This window comes from Hypoxylon trugodes (assembly GCF_022578975.1).
Source record: "Hypoxylon trugodes strain CBS 135444 unplaced genomic scaffold F4822scaffold_2, whole genome shotgun sequence".
Classification (NCBI taxonomy): Eukaryota; Fungi; Ascomycota; class Sordariomycetes; order Xylariales; family Hypoxylaceae; genus Hypoxylon; species Hypoxylon trugodes.
In genome coordinates this window covers 4,179,609-4,195,361 of record NW_026250017.1, presented here as the reverse complement: position 1 = coordinate 4,195,361, position 15,753 = coordinate 4,179,609, and the positions used below count along the sequence as shown (strand labels likewise).

General features: G+C 46.5%; 6 protein-coding genes across 6 annotated transcripts; 3 read left to right on the top strand and 3 right to left on the bottom strand.

The window, feature by feature from the left end:
- Window positions 1–45: 45 nt before the first annotated feature.
- On the bottom strand, window positions 46–2,064 carry F4822DRAFT_392946 (uncharacterized protein). The gene is made up of 2 exons (XM_051457258.1): window positions 2,027–2,064; window positions 46–1,951 (listed from the first exon to the last, which is right to left on the bottom strand). The coding sequence occupies exon 2, from the start codon at window positions 1,704–1,706 to the stop codon at window positions 159–161; it is 1,548 nt and encodes a 515-aa protein (XP_051318816.1). The 5' UTR covers window positions 1,707–1,951; window positions 2,027–2,064; the 3' UTR covers window positions 46–158.
- A 1,486-nt stretch (window positions 2,065–3,550) lies between these two features.
- Window positions 3,551–5,031, top strand: F4822DRAFT_149059 (uncharacterized protein). Its single transcript, XM_051452970.1, has 2 exons — window positions 3,551–3,895; window positions 3,999–5,031. Exons 1-2 carry the CDS (start codon window positions 3,842–3,844, stop codon window positions 4,551–4,553), a joined length of 609 nt encoding a protein of 202 aa, XP_051318815.1. The 5' UTR covers window positions 3,551–3,841; the 3' UTR covers window positions 4,554–5,031.
- A 106-nt stretch (window positions 5,032–5,137) lies between these two features.
- Window positions 5,138–7,249, bottom strand: F4822DRAFT_392940 (diphthamide biosynthesis protein). The gene has a single exon (XM_051457257.1). It carries the CDS (start codon window positions 7,150–7,152, stop codon window positions 5,509–5,511), a length of 1,644 nt encoding a protein of 547 aa, XP_051318814.1. The 5' UTR covers window positions 7,153–7,249; the 3' UTR covers window positions 5,138–5,508.
- A 415-nt stretch (window positions 7,250–7,664) lies between these two features.
- On the bottom strand, window positions 7,665–10,207 carry F4822DRAFT_149036 (acetyl-CoA synthetase-like protein). Its single transcript, XM_051452969.1, has 3 exons — window positions 9,825–10,207; window positions 8,945–9,699; window positions 7,665–8,885 (listed from the first exon to the last, which is right to left on the bottom strand). The coding sequence occupies exons 1-3, from the start codon at window positions 9,829–9,831 to the stop codon at window positions 7,755–7,757; spliced, it is 1,893 nt and encodes a 630-aa protein (XP_051318813.1). The 5' UTR covers window positions 9,832–10,207; the 3' UTR covers window positions 7,665–7,754.
- Window positions 10,208–11,189: 982 nt separating this feature from the next.
- On the top strand, window positions 11,190–12,901 carry F4822DRAFT_426233 (phosphatidylinositol-glycan biosynthesis class S protein; the record flags this gene model as incomplete). Its single annotated transcript, XM_051460508.1, has 2 exons — window positions 11,190–11,474; window positions 11,537–12,901. The coding sequence occupies 2 exons, from the start codon at window positions 11,190–11,192 to the stop codon at window positions 12,899–12,901; spliced, it is 1,650 nt and encodes a 549-aa protein (XP_051318812.1).
- Window positions 12,902–13,569: 668 nt separating this feature from the next.
- Window positions 13,570–15,262, top strand: F4822DRAFT_426232 (uncharacterized protein; the record flags this gene model as incomplete). The annotated part of the gene is made up of 4 exons (XM_051460507.1): window positions 13,570–13,872; window positions 13,958–14,034; window positions 14,187–14,699; window positions 14,869–15,262. 4 exons carry the CDS (start codon window positions 13,570–13,572, stop codon window positions 15,260–15,262), a joined length of 1,287 nt encoding a protein of 428 aa, XP_051318811.1.
- Between the last annotated feature and the right edge of the window lie 491 nt (window positions 15,263–15,753).

The following is a 15,753-nucleotide window of genomic DNA, read 5'->3' as shown; positions in this document are numbered from 1 at the left end:
CATAAGAACCCCGTTATTTGATCTTCGCATGCGCGTACATAGAGCGGAGATGAAAATTTTGCTTAGAGTTAAGACTGCCTAGATCAGACACTTGCTATTTCAGAGGTCAACTATCAAACGTAGCTGTATTTATTTGCTAAGGTTCACCCTTTCTCGTTCTATCTCCTGACTAACTTGGTAGCCTCCTTCATAAACTCGGCATCATCGAGTAATTCGATCGCAACTTGTGCTAGTGCCCTAGCCACGATCTCCGTGCGTCCATAGCTAAACTCTGTCCCCGCGGTCTGTGCAAACTCAGGCTCGTGGTTGAACCCGCATGGTGCACCTGGCACGCCCTCGCAAATGCCAAAGTTGGGATGGAACACAGCTTTTCCCACGCTTAGCAACTCTTTAGTATCAGGATCGAGCTGCGCATCTTGTACAAATCCTGCGTCGGTTGCCGCGGGAGCAATTGTTGAGATATTCCAGTTTGCTTGGCTACCGTGGTCGGTGTCGTGCATCAGATTGATGAATCGCTCGCCCAGGGTTGTGAGAACCTCTAGTGCTGGGTACGGCCTATCGGAGGTGATGCTCGAGGCTTTGGATGCGATGGCTGATGTCACCGCTTTGAGGGCTGCATCTACGTCAAGCGTGTACCGAGGTCGGATTGACGTTGTGATATCCAATTCTGTAATGGTAATGTTGCCAGGTAAGAAAAATGAGATCCCTTCTTTTCCACTACTAGTTAAGGTGCGGAATGTCTCGATGCTTAGTCTGAGGGGGCTCTTCGTGCCTTCAGATGCATGGCCTCCAGGTCCTTCCATCGTAATAGCAACACCATTTTCCACCTCATTGGTTTCCACGACGGTATAATTCACGCCGATATATGTATCATCTAGCAGTTTTCCTACAGTCGAGTTCACTTCCTGAAGGCTCAGACCAGAGATACCAAGTAGGATTTGTTGCGACACCACGTTGATGGCAAACATCCCTACATCCTCCACGGGGGTAGCTGTAGTCGACGTCCCAGGTAGCGAACCTGCTAGATCCGTGATTATCACGAGTGCTTCGTATGCGGTTCTGACGGCATCAGCATGAGTATCACCAACGAAGTTAGCCTGGGCATCGACACGTGCTCCCATGGGCTGAACTGCGTTTGTACTCGTCGGATGCGCCATCATCCATACATCTACACCATCAAACGCACCGGCGTCTCGGAGTCGCTCTTTGCCTCCTGTGTTTTCTTCGTCGGGTGTTCCGATAACTCTGATTCTCCCAGGGATATCCAAGTCAATGAGAGCTTGACGTGCCATATTTGAAGCAGCGAGGCCATTGAGTAAGATATGGTTATGACCACAAGCGTGGCCAATGCCAAGGAGCGCATCGTATTCAGCCATGAAACCCACAACAGGAATGTCATCCTCAGATCCAGAAAACCCGGAGGGTTTGTGTACGAAATCCAGGGCAAATGCTGTTGGTTGGCCGTAAGCATGTGGCGTCACATCCCATAAACCAGGCTTTGTGACGGTGAAGTACTCCACGACGGAATCATGGGCGTGGAATTCTTGGGTAGAAGTCTCGGGATGGGCGTAGATATCCTGTGATATACTCTTGAAATCTGGGAATACATCCGCTGAGATAGCCTTAAGGAGATCTGGAAGAGTGCTCAGGTCTGTTGCTATGGTGGAGCCGACCAGGCTTAAGACGAATAGGTGGGAGAGGGCCATGTCGCGTGAGAATATCTTGACTATTAGTTACACTCTCCTACAACCCAATAACTCAGGGTATAGGTAGGTAGTAGAAGAATCTCCTCAAAAAATGGAGGTTCAAGCGGCATCGTCAAATATTTATTATGGGATGCCCCCTGCCTTGGCCAGCATCTCATCGTGTCAACGTCGGTCGATAGAGCTATGTAAGCATTGACTATGTAACGTCAAGTTACCGAGTCGTTATTCCCATGGCATTGCTGACGCTATGCGGGTCATCCAGTCAGCGACGTGCTATTTTCTCGCGTGGTCGAGTAGCAGTAGAATCACATACTACTTACTATTATGTAGTATAGACGGCCGTGAACATTTGACATGATACCTAATTCATATTGGGTGATATCAACTCCTATATTCTGTCGGCGCGTTGTTCATATTTTCGATTAAATATTTGATTCTTGAGGTGTCATCAGAAACGGAGCTGGCGTCATCACCGCCCACTCCGATGCCCTAGCATCGACGATATTTTAAGTATACTCGACCCATTACGTTAGCTAATAATGGGCAAAGATACCTCGGCGTCGCGATAGTACTCGATGATGATTAATATCGCTGAGGTGAGTAATTCCGACGATTCCGCGATGATGTGAGTCGTCGGTCCTTTTAGTTCTTATTAAAGAGGTATGTTCCCACGTGCTGTTCTAGATTTATTTAGTCCATTCATAACTTACTATCATTTTTCAATTTTCTGTGACATACACCTACTTTCAAAAGCTGCCCTATTCCGAGACCTCGGAGTATTAAAACTCCATATGAATCGAACACAGTGTCGCAACTTGGCAGCTTGGTCGCCAATCTTGATCTTCGATCGCGGGGCTTTCGCTTATGCATCTACTTATCTGTTTACTTTTCCCCTTACTTTCTGAGTTCATCAATCGGTATTCCTTTGAATGTGAGTTGACTAGATGATTTTGCCCTCCAATTTTCAACCAAAGTCATATGAATTGGCTCTTGGCAGAAAGATGTTGAAGTTGTCAAGTTCGTGTTGACCAGCCACCCTAACCCCTAAATCCGCTAAGTAGAGGTACTAAAGATGAATAAGGCTAACCAACCCCGCCCATTTTCATGCGGTCTGGAAGGTTGATCCCAGTCAGAGAATACGTGTATGTACCTAGGTACGTAGGTACTGACGTGTTACCTGATTTAATATTCACACGGACGAATTGGATTAACATGACTATTTCTGCGATGTAACTAATTCTTCCACCTCAATTCTGTATACGAAGATTTTAATTGCACATTTCTAGTTTTCTTGTTACCTTACCCTGCTCAACTTCAAATTCAAGATACACAGGTGCATGGGTCCATAGCTTCGGAATCCTTTAACTTTCTAATAGGCTAGGAGGGATGTTATTTCCCGGTTGATTTCTTCCGACGTCATAAGTGTAGCTCCAAAGCCTAGAAGGTGGTTGCCCTGCCGCACGAATTTTGTTTACCCCAACTCGAAGGGGTTCAGTACCCCACCATCGATTTTCAGTCAGCCTTTTTTTCCAATTCACCATCCATCCTTTCATCCCTAACCAAACGAAGTGGACAGCGAATAGCGATCCAGATATAGTATTATAATTATCAATGGCAGAATAGGACACAGTACTAGTTTATACCCCGACCACTACGTTATTGTATTGACAATATATCCCTATTCCCATGCTATTGTATATAAGACTCATCCCGAATTACTGGTTCTACGATTCTCGTGAAAAATATCACACTGGCGCTCTCCGCACCAATACATACAACCACATGTTAGGTATCAAATCACATACGTAGGGCTAGTAATAAAAAAAGACGCATAAGACCCCGAGACGGCGACATCCTGGTCCAACTTAACCAACCGCCCGCCTCGTCTTGCAGCTCTTGGCGCCGTAGGTCACATCCACCATCCATCTTCAAGGAGCTGAGAGGTAGAGCTCTCCACCTTTTCGCTCTTCTCGGTCTTCTTTTTCTTTTTACTCCGTTATTCCTGTTTCTTCTCACCTACCTCTCACCTTCACCACCATCACTATCCGTTATCATTTTGTTGGTCGCAGACCTTCTTACCTCACCTCTACTTCACTGAGACACATAGAAGATTAAGAAGAAGGTATTTTGACAAGATGATGTTCGCAATCTTCTTCGCCTTTTGGCGATTTATGCAAATAATCACATTGGTAAGTCCTTATATCCCATCCCCGTCTTTCCGCATAAGCCGAACTGAGCTCCCGCGCCGATCGGTCGCATTCCGATTATGTGTATTAACAAACCCTCTTTAAGATCCCAACAATGGGCATGTTGGCCTATTTCGTCAATGGCTATGTGCAGTTGAACGAGTTGACACCCAACTACATTCTGGTCCTATTCATCGTATCAGTCCTCGCCCTCGCCTGGTCAATCTACACCTTGTTTAGCTACCACCGCTCGTCCGCGAACGCAACTTTCGTCGCAATCTTCGACCTGCTATTCGTCGGAGCCTTCATCGGCGCCGTATGGGCTCTGCGCTTCATTGCTAACGCTAATTGCTCAAGCATCACCCGCGGCGACCCCTACGATGTTAGTTTCGGTCCCTTCGGTAGCGCCTCCGTCACAACTTGGGATGCCGACATCGACAAGACCTGCGCTATGCTCAAGGCGTCTTTCGCTTTCGGTATTATGAATTGCATCTTCTTTTTCATCACCTCGATCCTAGCTTGCTTGCATGGCGACCGAACTAGCAATGGTGACCGCACCACATACTACCGCGAGACCCATACCCACCGCCACGGACACCGCAACAGCCGAAGCCCACATAGCAGGCATAGTACCCATTCTCACCGCCGCGTCTACGTTTAAACGTGAGCAATTGGGGTTCTGCTGCCATCGCAAGCAGCTTATATAGAGGAATTATTCGAAATTGTCGGTATGGAAAGGGGGATTTATAAGAGGTATCGGCGTTGGTTGGTTTGACTGGAGATCTGAAATTGCTTGTTCAACTACCCCTATTGTTTGAGCTTTAGTTGGGATTGGAACGAAGCTAGTCGGATTTGAGATGAGATGAGACAAGATGAAATGTCAGTTATTGTTCGAGGACTTGTCTGATGGAACGAACGAGATCGTATACCCTTCGATTTAGCACGGCGCAAATTTCGATTCGCGACGATTACGAATTTTACGATTAAAACGGCGATGCTTTTAATGATCTTCGAATGTGCCCCTGTGTGGATTTGAGTGCTTCATGAATGATGGTGCTTTTATCGCTTTGCAGGTCGATTCATGTCAGTACAGCGTATGACTGTTTTGGTTCTGTGTGACTGGGATATAGGTGAAAAGATCCGTTTATAGCTGTCGCTCATTCAAATGACTGGATAGAATCAAGACTGGATAGAGTAGAATAGCGCGCAAGTTCACTCATAAATGTTAAAGAATTCTTGCAATATTTGATTCGCATATATATGACGAAATATTCTAGATATTTACTATGACCATGTATATACGCACCTGGTCTGACGTCGGGGATTATCGCAAAATCTGCCGGGTCGTTTATATCCGTTCATATTTCCTCGACGCTAGTTAGACTTAGATAGTCTTACGTTCTCGATGGAATTTCCTAGATATTGACAGATCTAGAGGCGGACGGGGACGGGGGCGGGGGCGGATTCGCAGAAGCGCCAGTCCTGGCCAACGAATGTGCGAAGGTCGACAAGCCCTGCGGTGTTCCTTTGTTCCTGTTCCCGGACTAGAGTCTTTGCAACTGAAGTGGCTTTACTCTGCACCGAACTCGCAAACAAGCTGGGCTTAGAAGATAGGATCACGTCTGCAATCGATCACTTCCCACAGTATACCCTCTAGCAATTCCACTTCGACCTTCCTCAACAACTGTGCTCTCTTCATTGTCATCCTCGGCACCAAAATCCGTGCCCAAACCCTGCCATGTTCTTTGCGATCTTAAGAATTCTGCTCCAGGGCTCGCTACACCATTGACTAGGGCCACATCCCCAACAGCTCGCTTAACAATGGCCGAGGATGCAGGATTTAGGTTTAGGCTGACGGTATCGGTTTTGGGTGCACTTCGTGGTACGCTTCGTATGGCGAGTCGCATCGGTCGACTATGGCTCACGAGTTTTCCGGTGCGGAGATCAAACTCGGGGGGTTCAGATTCTTCGTCGTCGACACCACCTTCAACATCCCCCGTTGTTTCGATGACTTCCTCTTTTTCTTGCCCTAAATTGTGCTCATCGTTTCCATCGGTAATGGCTGGCGCCTTAACGCCCTCAATACCACCCCACCATTCTCCCGTCCATATCCTACTTTCTTCACCTTGCAACGCAAGTTCGAGTTCGAAGGGCGTAATGACAGGCTTCCACAAGTTCTCATGTTCTACCAACCCACTTTCCCAGCATCCAACAACCACCCAACCATCTATTTCAGCGAAATTGGCGAGCTTCGCTGCATTCAGTTTACCAACGACAATCGTATAACTCTTCTTTCCAGCAGCCGCGATCTGACTCCTTAACGTTGAGATAGTGGACATGTAATTTTTAACAGATAATGTGTTCACTAATATTCCAATAATGGACGCTGTCGCAAGTCGAATGACAAGCGCATAGCGGCGGCGTAGTAAGGCAGGTGTTGTACTTGGGTCTGGGGTTTCGGAGGTTGTCGTGTAGGGCGAGGAAGGCGTCGAGTAAATGCGTAAGGAGGCGAGGCGAGAGGAGAGAGTGAGGAGGAGCGAGGTTGGCGGTGTTGCGATGTGGAATAGGTGATATTCGTTCAGGTTATAATCGGCTGATTCGTCCGGGAATACTAGTTTGCGATTCGGTATCGTTCCGGTCGGGTCTCGTACAATTTCCGTTGCGATAACGTTGGTATACCCCCTTTCACTTAATAATTCGCATATAGGTGTGACGTGCTCTTGAAACATAACATCCGCCATTAGTATCGTTTTCTCCGTCTTCTCTGGGAACTCGATTTCGAACGCTTCCGCCACGGTTTCGTAATCCAACTTTTGCCTTGTGAATATGTGTAGCACTGGTAATCTTGATGTAGGACTTAAGCATGCGCGGCCATAATGCACAACACCATCTGCATCTGCGTGTTCAGCTGCGATCTCATCCACACAACATGAACTATACGAAGTGTCCGCTAGGATGTATAATCGTTGTTTCTGTTCTTGATTTTCTTTCTGCTCTTTCTCCAGCTCCGAACTTAGCGCACCCACAACCCAAGGTGCATCGGGCAGCATAGCGTCGGGGAATTGTAGGGCTATACGTTTCCAACCATTTTGCCGTACCTCAGCGACCGTCCGTACTATCTCGTAGACTTCGTAGAGTTCATGGTCGGGTCTATGAGGTCGTTTCGCTTGCTCGATCGCGGAGGCAGGTGTTGGGTCTTCGAAAAATGTGTGCTCTGCTGGCGTTGAGAGCACTGGCGCCGCGCTCAGTTCTGACGCCATCGTGGCAGATTATGGGGGTGAAACTGGGGATGTTCTGGCGGGAGTGATGAAATACCTAGGTAGTTAAAATGTTGAAATTTTTATTTTCTTGTCGGCTTTAGAGGGGCGGAGGGGTAAATTTTGGAGGGGTAGGTGGGTTGGTGGGGCCTAACTTTAATACCTAGCCGCTGGATACGGCGGGGCGGTCGACAGGATCCACAGTGAGCTTCTAGCCTACTAGAATTAGCTTATTACGCACCCAACTCTTAGACACATTACCCGTGGACGTTAAATAGGCCTGTCAAATAGGGGGTCTATTCATCACATTCAGCGCCTAATACACCTAAGCTCATAGTGTCATGATATTTTGTATTGTCGTTAGATATATTCGAATCGCTAACGCGAAAAACAGATGGGACGGACTAAATAATCCTCAAGTATAACCGTATATACAAATCTCCATTCCAGGTATGTTCCCACATATTAACAGTACCCTATATCCGTACCACTTGTACTTGCGCACCATATATGTCCATGGGTATCTATGCATGGTAGATTCGTACTGCAAGCTAACTCTCTTATGTCTTCAATAAATCAGATGGTATAGATATCGAATAAATAAATCAAAGCTTCACTTGTCCAGCATTCAAAATATCCCATTCCTTCTTAGTGAATTTGACGTAAGTCCCACCCCTAAGCCAGTACAACTCATCATCGCCAACTAGCGAAGGATCAACACCTTGTGTCCTGAGTTCGTGCTTTTGTTGCTTATTCGTATGTGTAACGGCCTTCGTAAGTCCTTTCCCTACCCTTAAGAAGAGTGGCACTGCATATTTGGGCAACCTGCTGCGTGTATGTTCGGCTAGTGACTGTAACAGCGAATCGTCAAGTTGCTCCCTAGAAAACGAGATTGCGGCGCATCCAGCCCGCCCGTCATGGTGTGGCAACTGTACACCATACACATTCGCCTCCTGTACATCTGGATGTGTACCCAGTGCCTCACTAACCTCTGTAGTAGCCACGTTCTCGCTCTTCCATCGGTATGTATCACCAATTCGATCTTGAAAGAACATTCGCCCCTCCGAATCAAACCTGACTAAGTCTCCCGATCGGAAATACGCATCGCCTTTCTTAAAAACGTTGCGAATAATCTTGCTCTCGGTTGCTGCACGATTATTATAATACCCTTGGAAGTTTTCTTCGGCGTCGCCTGGTAGTTTAAATAGTAATTCGCCAATATCCCCACGTTTGACTTGTCGACAAAAGCCAGTCTTCGGGTCACGCCAAGGGGCATCCACTTCGGAATCCAGCTCTATTATAGCGGATACCATCTGCGAGATTTGCGAGTAGATCAGACCGAAGCGTCCAATCGCACCACTTCCAAAATCGTTTCGGGAATAGTTCCATGTTGCCAAACCACCTTCTGTGGACCCGTAGAATTCCGCAATCCCATCTATACCAAATCGCTCTCTAAATTTCTCCCAAATATCGGGACGTAACCCATTACCATAGGCCAAGCGAATCCTATGCTTTCTGTCTAGATTCTCGCCCGTAACGGGGTCGATTTCGGGTGGTGCTGCAAGCAAATATCTGCACGTCTCCCCCACATATTGTATCATCGTTGCGTTATATTGGCGAGCCTCTTTCCAAAATGTCTTGGTAGAGAATTTCTTGCCGATCGCAAATGTACAGCGAGATTCTAAACAATGCGCCATTCCCATAAGTGTAGCTGAGCCGTGATAAAGAGGCATACACTGAATGGGATATACGTTAAAACGAACCCATTCATAAACATGTAGAGTTTGGTACTTACTGTATAAAATACGTCAGATGATTTGGTACCTAACCAACCGCCTGAAAAAGAACCAGCAGATGTTAATTTTCGCCATGAAACAACGGCAGCTTTTGGCAAACCCGTGGTCCCCGAAGTGTATATGAGAATGCCGGGATCCTTGGCTGATTGACCGGTGCGGAGAGAATCCGGTGGTCGTACAGGGTCAACAGCAAGAATTTCAGCCTTCACTTCGTCTGTTAATAGTTGAATTCGTAGACCTTCTAGCTTCTCTCGCACATGTTCGTCTACATTCGCTGCGATTTCCGGATCGACTAGCATGAGAGCTGCTTCTGCCGTCTTGACGCAATGAATCAATGCCTGGCCTGTCAGGTTGAAGTTAATATAGGCCGGCTTCGCTCCTATAGACCACAAGCCAAAACAGACGAATATGAAATGATCCGAATTCTGAAGATCCACGGCGACAATATCCTTGGGCTTAACATCGAAGTTCGTTTTCAGCCAATTACCATACTTCAAAGCGGCCTCGTAGACCTGAGCATACGTCCATGACTTGTCTTCGAAAAGAATAAATGGCCGATTTTTCGAGGACTTATCCTTTGCCGCTTGTTCTAGTATATAGAAGGTACTAGTGCGATCATTTCGTTCACGACGATAATTGCGAGAGAGTGCCGCGATGCTGCCGTACAGTAGAGTCTTATCGTACCAAAATCCCGTCTTGGCATTTAGATAGGCAAGGCCGGCCGCTGCCGCCGGCAACGAGAGAGACAAAGGAACTGAGCCCGATATTAGTTAAATGCGATGAGGCGACTCGATCGGGAAATAATCAAGTTCAGGGACCGTTCCACCGGAAACCCTGGAGCCAGATCTAGCCATGTTTGTGTGAAGTCGTGTAACTTACTCGGCATGTTCCCAGTTTCCCGGAATGAGGATTTCGTGACAGGGAAGAGAATGAGAGGTGAGCATAATATATTGACTAGAAGGCAAGAAAAGCGAGAGGCATCGTAATATTCATATGGCACATCAATCGCTTCGAAATCCAAAGGATGCCATGTAAAGCAAACAAGAGGTGAAAAAGATTGCCAAGAAACGTGAGACAAAAAAAAACCACAGCGTCAGTAAAGTACGTCAAGAGGGCATTGCTAAATAAATAAGATAGCACGGCTAGTATGGCAGGTGGCGTGGTCTAGCGTCTAGTGTCTATAAATGCCAGACCTCAGTGGGCCGAGTGGATTTTTGCTTCTTGATGGGATGGTTGTTTTCCGTAGACCACCGATCCCTGGTCCGTTTGCCGGATATCAAGCTTTACCTAGGTAGAGAAAGGAGTCACGACATGGAAGACGTATCGAAGTCGTTAGGCTTCTTTCAATAATTACCCAACACATGGATGGCGTCTACTTGACCCCTGCGAATCGAATGCTGCGTCAATAAGTAAAGTCATATGGATATGCACTGGCCAATCTTGGAATTACCCCTCGTCATTGGGTTGTTGGTTTTTCCTAATTCACTTGGGCATTTTCTTAGTTGCGTCTTGTGAACCTCGGCTTGCAACGTAGGCTCGTTACATAGCTTATATAGCTTATACGGTGAGGTGCTCGATTGTACTCGTAAAGCCGATTTGAACATTCAAGATCCTTGACTCTCGGGAATTTAAAAGGATTTATCTAGGAGTTGCCTTCCATACATGTCTCGTGCCAGGTAGTATTCCCTTGTCGTATTGGATCGTGGTGGGTTGAATTGTTATCGCATTCGCATTCGAGTAAAGACGAAGCCAATAAGGTCCGTGGGCTTGTAGAGACAATAAGCCATGTTTGATTACGAAACTCCGGTGTCCATGATAAATGCTATTTTTATTCAAATCACAAAGCGGCGCAGAATCACAGGAGGAATGAGATGTAGAAGTTAAGAATAAACTCAATTCGATTTTAATCCGAAATGTTTTAATAGTAACAATTAAAGTTATTTAGAACTCTTCGTTGTACTTTCCTTCCCGTCTCACCTAAAATACATCCATGGATGTACCGTACCTAAGAATTTAATGGAGTAAAGCGCAAATCGGAGCTTAGATAACGCCGGAAAGCTTCCAAGGTTCCGTCCTTCAATCTTAAAGGAGGTACCTAGGTACTTGTAATTTGTAGACAAGCATTCAATCTTACATGGTTCATTTTGCGACACGCTGGCACCAAAGATCAAGTCAAACTAGTTCCAACGACGCAATTGATCCCAATACCATGCTTTCTGAAGGATAGTAACGTTTGATATAGTCATGTCTTCTGTTTCCGAAAAACGACATGACAGTGCTATACCCCAAACCGAATCAATTGTAGGCACTGGCAATGCTACAACGAATAATAACGATGTCGCAAATCCATCAAAGACGCGAAAAGAGCCACCTCCCGAGAAGTCAGAAGATATCCAAAGACGATCCTATATAGTTGCATCTTTTTGGTTTATAGTTCTATTCCTAGGATTACCAATATGGTGGAAGACAACTACCATATACCGGGCAGAATTGCCCCTAAGCCAGATGATGGATTGGGCAGATGGCAAGGTTGGAGTGCTCTTTAATGTGAAGCTATATTCATTACTAATGTGTCCATTTCTACTTTCCAGTTATGTAGTCCGGTATTCCCCATACGGATTGCTATCGATGCGCCTACTCTACAAAAAGATGAAACCGAGAACCTCGTACGCATCACACAACAAGCCTTAGATACTACGGACGACTTCAAAGGGCACCACTTACAACTTGAAGTGTCTCCTTCGACCAATGCAGATTACAAAACCAGTTCTGCGCATAGTTCAAATACCGCCCTCACATTACGCTTAAGCCCCGGCGACGCCTTTATATCCTCCCTCCATTCTCGAGAACCTGTCCTCGAAATAACGTACCCTCCCAACTCGATACCGACACCCGATGCTACCTCGTCGAATCTTGCGACCTATCTAGCAACACAACTACGAGATGCCTTCTCCGAAGAGCGAGATGTCATGTCATACCTTCTATCGAAATCGTCCATGCCTTTCGAACAACGACCCTTGGGATCTTCTCAAGACCTAAGTGATTCACTATCGAAGCGAATGACAAGATCCTTAAAATATTCTCGAACTTACCATCTTACCTTCTCTTTATTCACGAGCGGATTGGTTCCGAGTAGCTGGGATATTGACTCCGCTATAGACGAATACATGAAACCAATACTAGATATGCTTGGACCTATCCACAATTTTACTATTGATACCCAGGTCCAATTGTACGCCTCTCCCGGTGTGCAGTCACAAGTACTTAGCAAGGAAGATTTATCCTCTTTTATCAATGCAGCTGAATGGCCGTTGTCACCCTCTATAGGAGGTGCGCCAACCGTTAATTTTGTCGTTTATATTGGCAACCAGACAATTGGCACCGCCTCGGAAACGGCCACTTCTCAGTCTTGGCTTATACCACAATGGGGCTCTGTATATCTCCTACCACCTCCTTCTACAGACCGTGTCCCTTCGGACCTATTAAAGCAACCTGTGTTAACCTTCACTTCACATCTGCTCTCGCTTCTCGGCACCCCACAATCGGGTCCCTTACCAATGCGCCTTTCCACACTTACGCGCATCCGGACAGCCGACCTACTCCTCCGAGCCTCCTCTTCATTGGGTTCGCTAGCTCGCCTCTCATTGGCGTTGCCGAGTATATCTATCCCATCCAGCGTAGCTGATGGTGTGGCCAAATCCATGCATCATTTACAACTTGCATGTTCAAATCTGGGTGCGACTGGTGGCCTCGAACATGCAAGAATTGCTGACGTGGAAGCTGAACGCGCCTTTTTCGAAAAAAGTATGGTCGGACAGTTATATTTCCCCGACGAGCATAAGATTGCTGTATACCTACCCTTGCTAGGACCTGTAGGAGTTCCGTTGGTTATTGGCCTGCTGAACCAAATCAAGGCCTGGAAGAACAGTAGAAAGGAGAAAGCTAAGGAAACATGAATAATTATAATGATGGATAGATAAATAATAATTATGAAAATAAGACACGACTACGCTTTGACTGTGAAGAGATCATCGGCTTGCTGGCATCATCATATGTAGTATTAGGCATTACGCAGGATCAGTCAGCATCAACCGTACGATCATTAATTCGGAGCTTTAATAATATTGCCTAGGACTTCAGCCTCTACTATAGGTCAGATCCAGTCAGGTCAAGCTATAGCAAATACAATGAGGTCCACAGCTTTATGTTGTTTGCCCTGCTAGTTGTGCAAGTTTATACTCTATAGCCACCGAGTTTTTCATGTCCACATATTCCGATGAAGCGAGACTTGTCTAAAACATGCTTTAAGTGCCGAATCACAGGCGCTAGCTGCAATTCTATAGCAATTAACAGGAGACTTCGGACCTATCAGAATATATGAAGCGGTTCCATAATCCTGGTTGAACTAATGTAACCCGTCATAAAGCGAGGAGAAATGATGCACGGTTAACCAACACCCGATGTCACCTAACTATAGGTAGTTAGCAATCATGAGCAAAGAAAGTTACTTGCCCTATATATATACCTCGGCCTGCTCACACGTTGCTCACTAATAGCCCTCGAATAAATGGTCAGTTAGATGGACCGTAGGACTTGACATATATATAACCATTTATTTCTCTCGATGAATTCCTCAGTAATCGGTATACATGCCCCGGCGGTCATTGCACTGTCGCCGACGCTTTTAGATGTTCTATCATCGGCATCATGGAAACAGATCCTGATCTCTGCGGGTGTGCTCTATGTCACCCTATGCCGGGTGTCCCGCTACCGCCGCGAACATGCCTTCCGTAAGCAAATGGGCTTCACGGACCGCGCCTCGCTCGCGCGCATGACGACCGTCAATGCCCAGAAGATCATCATGTTCTTGGCTAAGTGGGAGATGCCGCTCTTCCATTTTTTGAGTTTGGAATTTGGGCTATTCAAGGTTCGTCGCAGACATCGCCCGCCTATGATGCATAGGTATTTCTGGATGGTGATGGCTTGCTAACGTGGGCACCGCCTATCTCTAGACATATGGCGTTGAGAGCGTAAGCCGCCTACTCTTAGCCACCGGAAACTTGACGGATCCAGTTCGGAGTCTCAAGAGGTAGGTTTTTCTTATTTCGCGCCCGTTTTTGCTTGTTTGTTTCACGATATCCAATCATATGTAGAGATCTACACTCTTGTGCGACGTTCCGGGTGGTAGGGCAACGTTACGCAAATCGCATTGTCTCTCGGAAACCACTAAACAAGCAACAGATTCGAAGACACCACTGCCTTGATTGGCGAATTCTTAAACAACCCTCCGACCACCGATCGGGCCTCGCAAGGAATTGCTCGTATGAATTTTCTACATAGCAAATATGTCAAGGAGGGTACCATTTCCAACTCCGACCTGTTGTACACACTGTCCGTATTCGTAACGGAGCCGCCACGATTTGCACGTCTGTACGAGTGGCGGCCCATGAACGACATGGAGTATTGCGCCTACGGCGTATTTTGGAAGAGTGTTGGTGACGCAATGGGTATCGAGTACAAAGGTTTCCTAGCTCGCGCCGAGTCAGGATGGCGCGACGGTACCGAATTCGCCGACGATATTGCAGCTTGGGCGCAAGCTTACGAAGTCGTCGCCATGAAGCCCAGTAAAGTATGCGCGAAGCCAGCAAGAGCTTTAATACCTATGATGACATACTGGGTTCCGTGGTTTGCCAAACCTTTCGCGACGGATATCGTTATTAGTCTTATAGGTGGGAGGGTACGTGAGGCTTTTATGTAAGTTGCCGTCCCTACACCCGTGCTTACGATGCAGAGTTATGAATCATTGGTTCTCCGTGTTGGTTCCATTAAATTTAGCGTTACACGGATCGACATATGTCTTGCTTGCTTATTTCCCGTTAACTGGGTGCGAGGACGGGATGTAACACAAATGCTAATGTATTAGGCTATCTGAACCCGACATCGCGACAATTATGATTACCTACACCCTTCTCACTCTTCGCCGATTCGCCCTTCGATACTTAATGCTCCCACGATTCTTCGAAAATAAGCTAGGAGGCGATCCAGATCCGCAGACGGGTCGCATTAAGCAGCGAAATCCATACGGGAACTATCCGTATTACGTCGAGCCGACATTCTGGAATCGCTGGGGTCCCGTGGCTTGGGCTATCTGGTTGTATGGTGGAAAGGTTCCGGGTGATGACCCCGAAGAGTACATGCCTCAAGGGTACCTAATTTCAGACCTCGGTCCAAGAAATCGTATGGGATTAGGTATTGAAGAGGTCAAGACTGATTCCCAGAGAATTAAGAGTAGCAAGTGGACAGGATGCCCCTTTTAGATGAGGAAGGGTAGGTTAAAGAGAAGTCAATCAAGATTGCAATTTTTAACGTCCTTGCTCCCCCGTTGGGATTGGTGTAACCAATTGGCCCCCGAACTTTTCAAATGTGTTAGAGTCCGTCGTTACTCGTTGGTCTCAAGACTTGCTGCTGAATAGATTATCACATGTTCAACATGAAATTTAGCGAAAAGCGACCATAACAAAATTGCAGGACTGATTATTCCACCAGAATAGAGGGAGGTCCCAGCATTTCGGTATGGACCATACCTACTGGATTTTGTACCCATGGCCTCACGTAGTACCTTATGCCTTACCGATGGCATTCACCGCCATAATTCGGTCGAAGCAAATAGCACAACATCGCTAGTTTGATAGAACACCCAAATATAGCGAGTTCATCTTGTAGGATCCACTCTAATTAATTTGTTGGTTGTTTCAATGGACGAAGACATCTATTATCTACATAGATGGTTGATTGGACGTGATGTCGA

Coding starts and splice junctions, on each gene's coding strand:
- F4822DRAFT_392946 (XM_051457258.1), bottom strand. CDS start 1,706: ATGGCCCTCTCCCACCTATTCGTCTTAAGCCTGGTCGGCTCCACCATA.
- F4822DRAFT_149059 (XM_051452970.1), top strand. CDS start 3,842: ATGATGTTCGCAATCTTCTTCGCCTTTTGGCGATTTATGCAAATAATC. Junction 3,896..3,998: donor TTATGCAAATAATCACATTG/GTAAGTCCTTAT, acceptor ACCCTCTTTAAG/ATCCCAACAATGGGCATGTT.
- F4822DRAFT_392940 (XM_051457257.1), bottom strand. CDS start 7,152: ATGGCGTCAGAACTGAGCGCGGCGCCAGTGCTCTCAACGCCAGCAGAG.
- F4822DRAFT_149036 (XM_051452969.1), bottom strand. Junction 8,886..8,944: donor CATCTGACGTATTTTATACA/GTAAGTACCAAA, acceptor TATCCCATTCAG/TGTATGCCTCTTTATCACGG.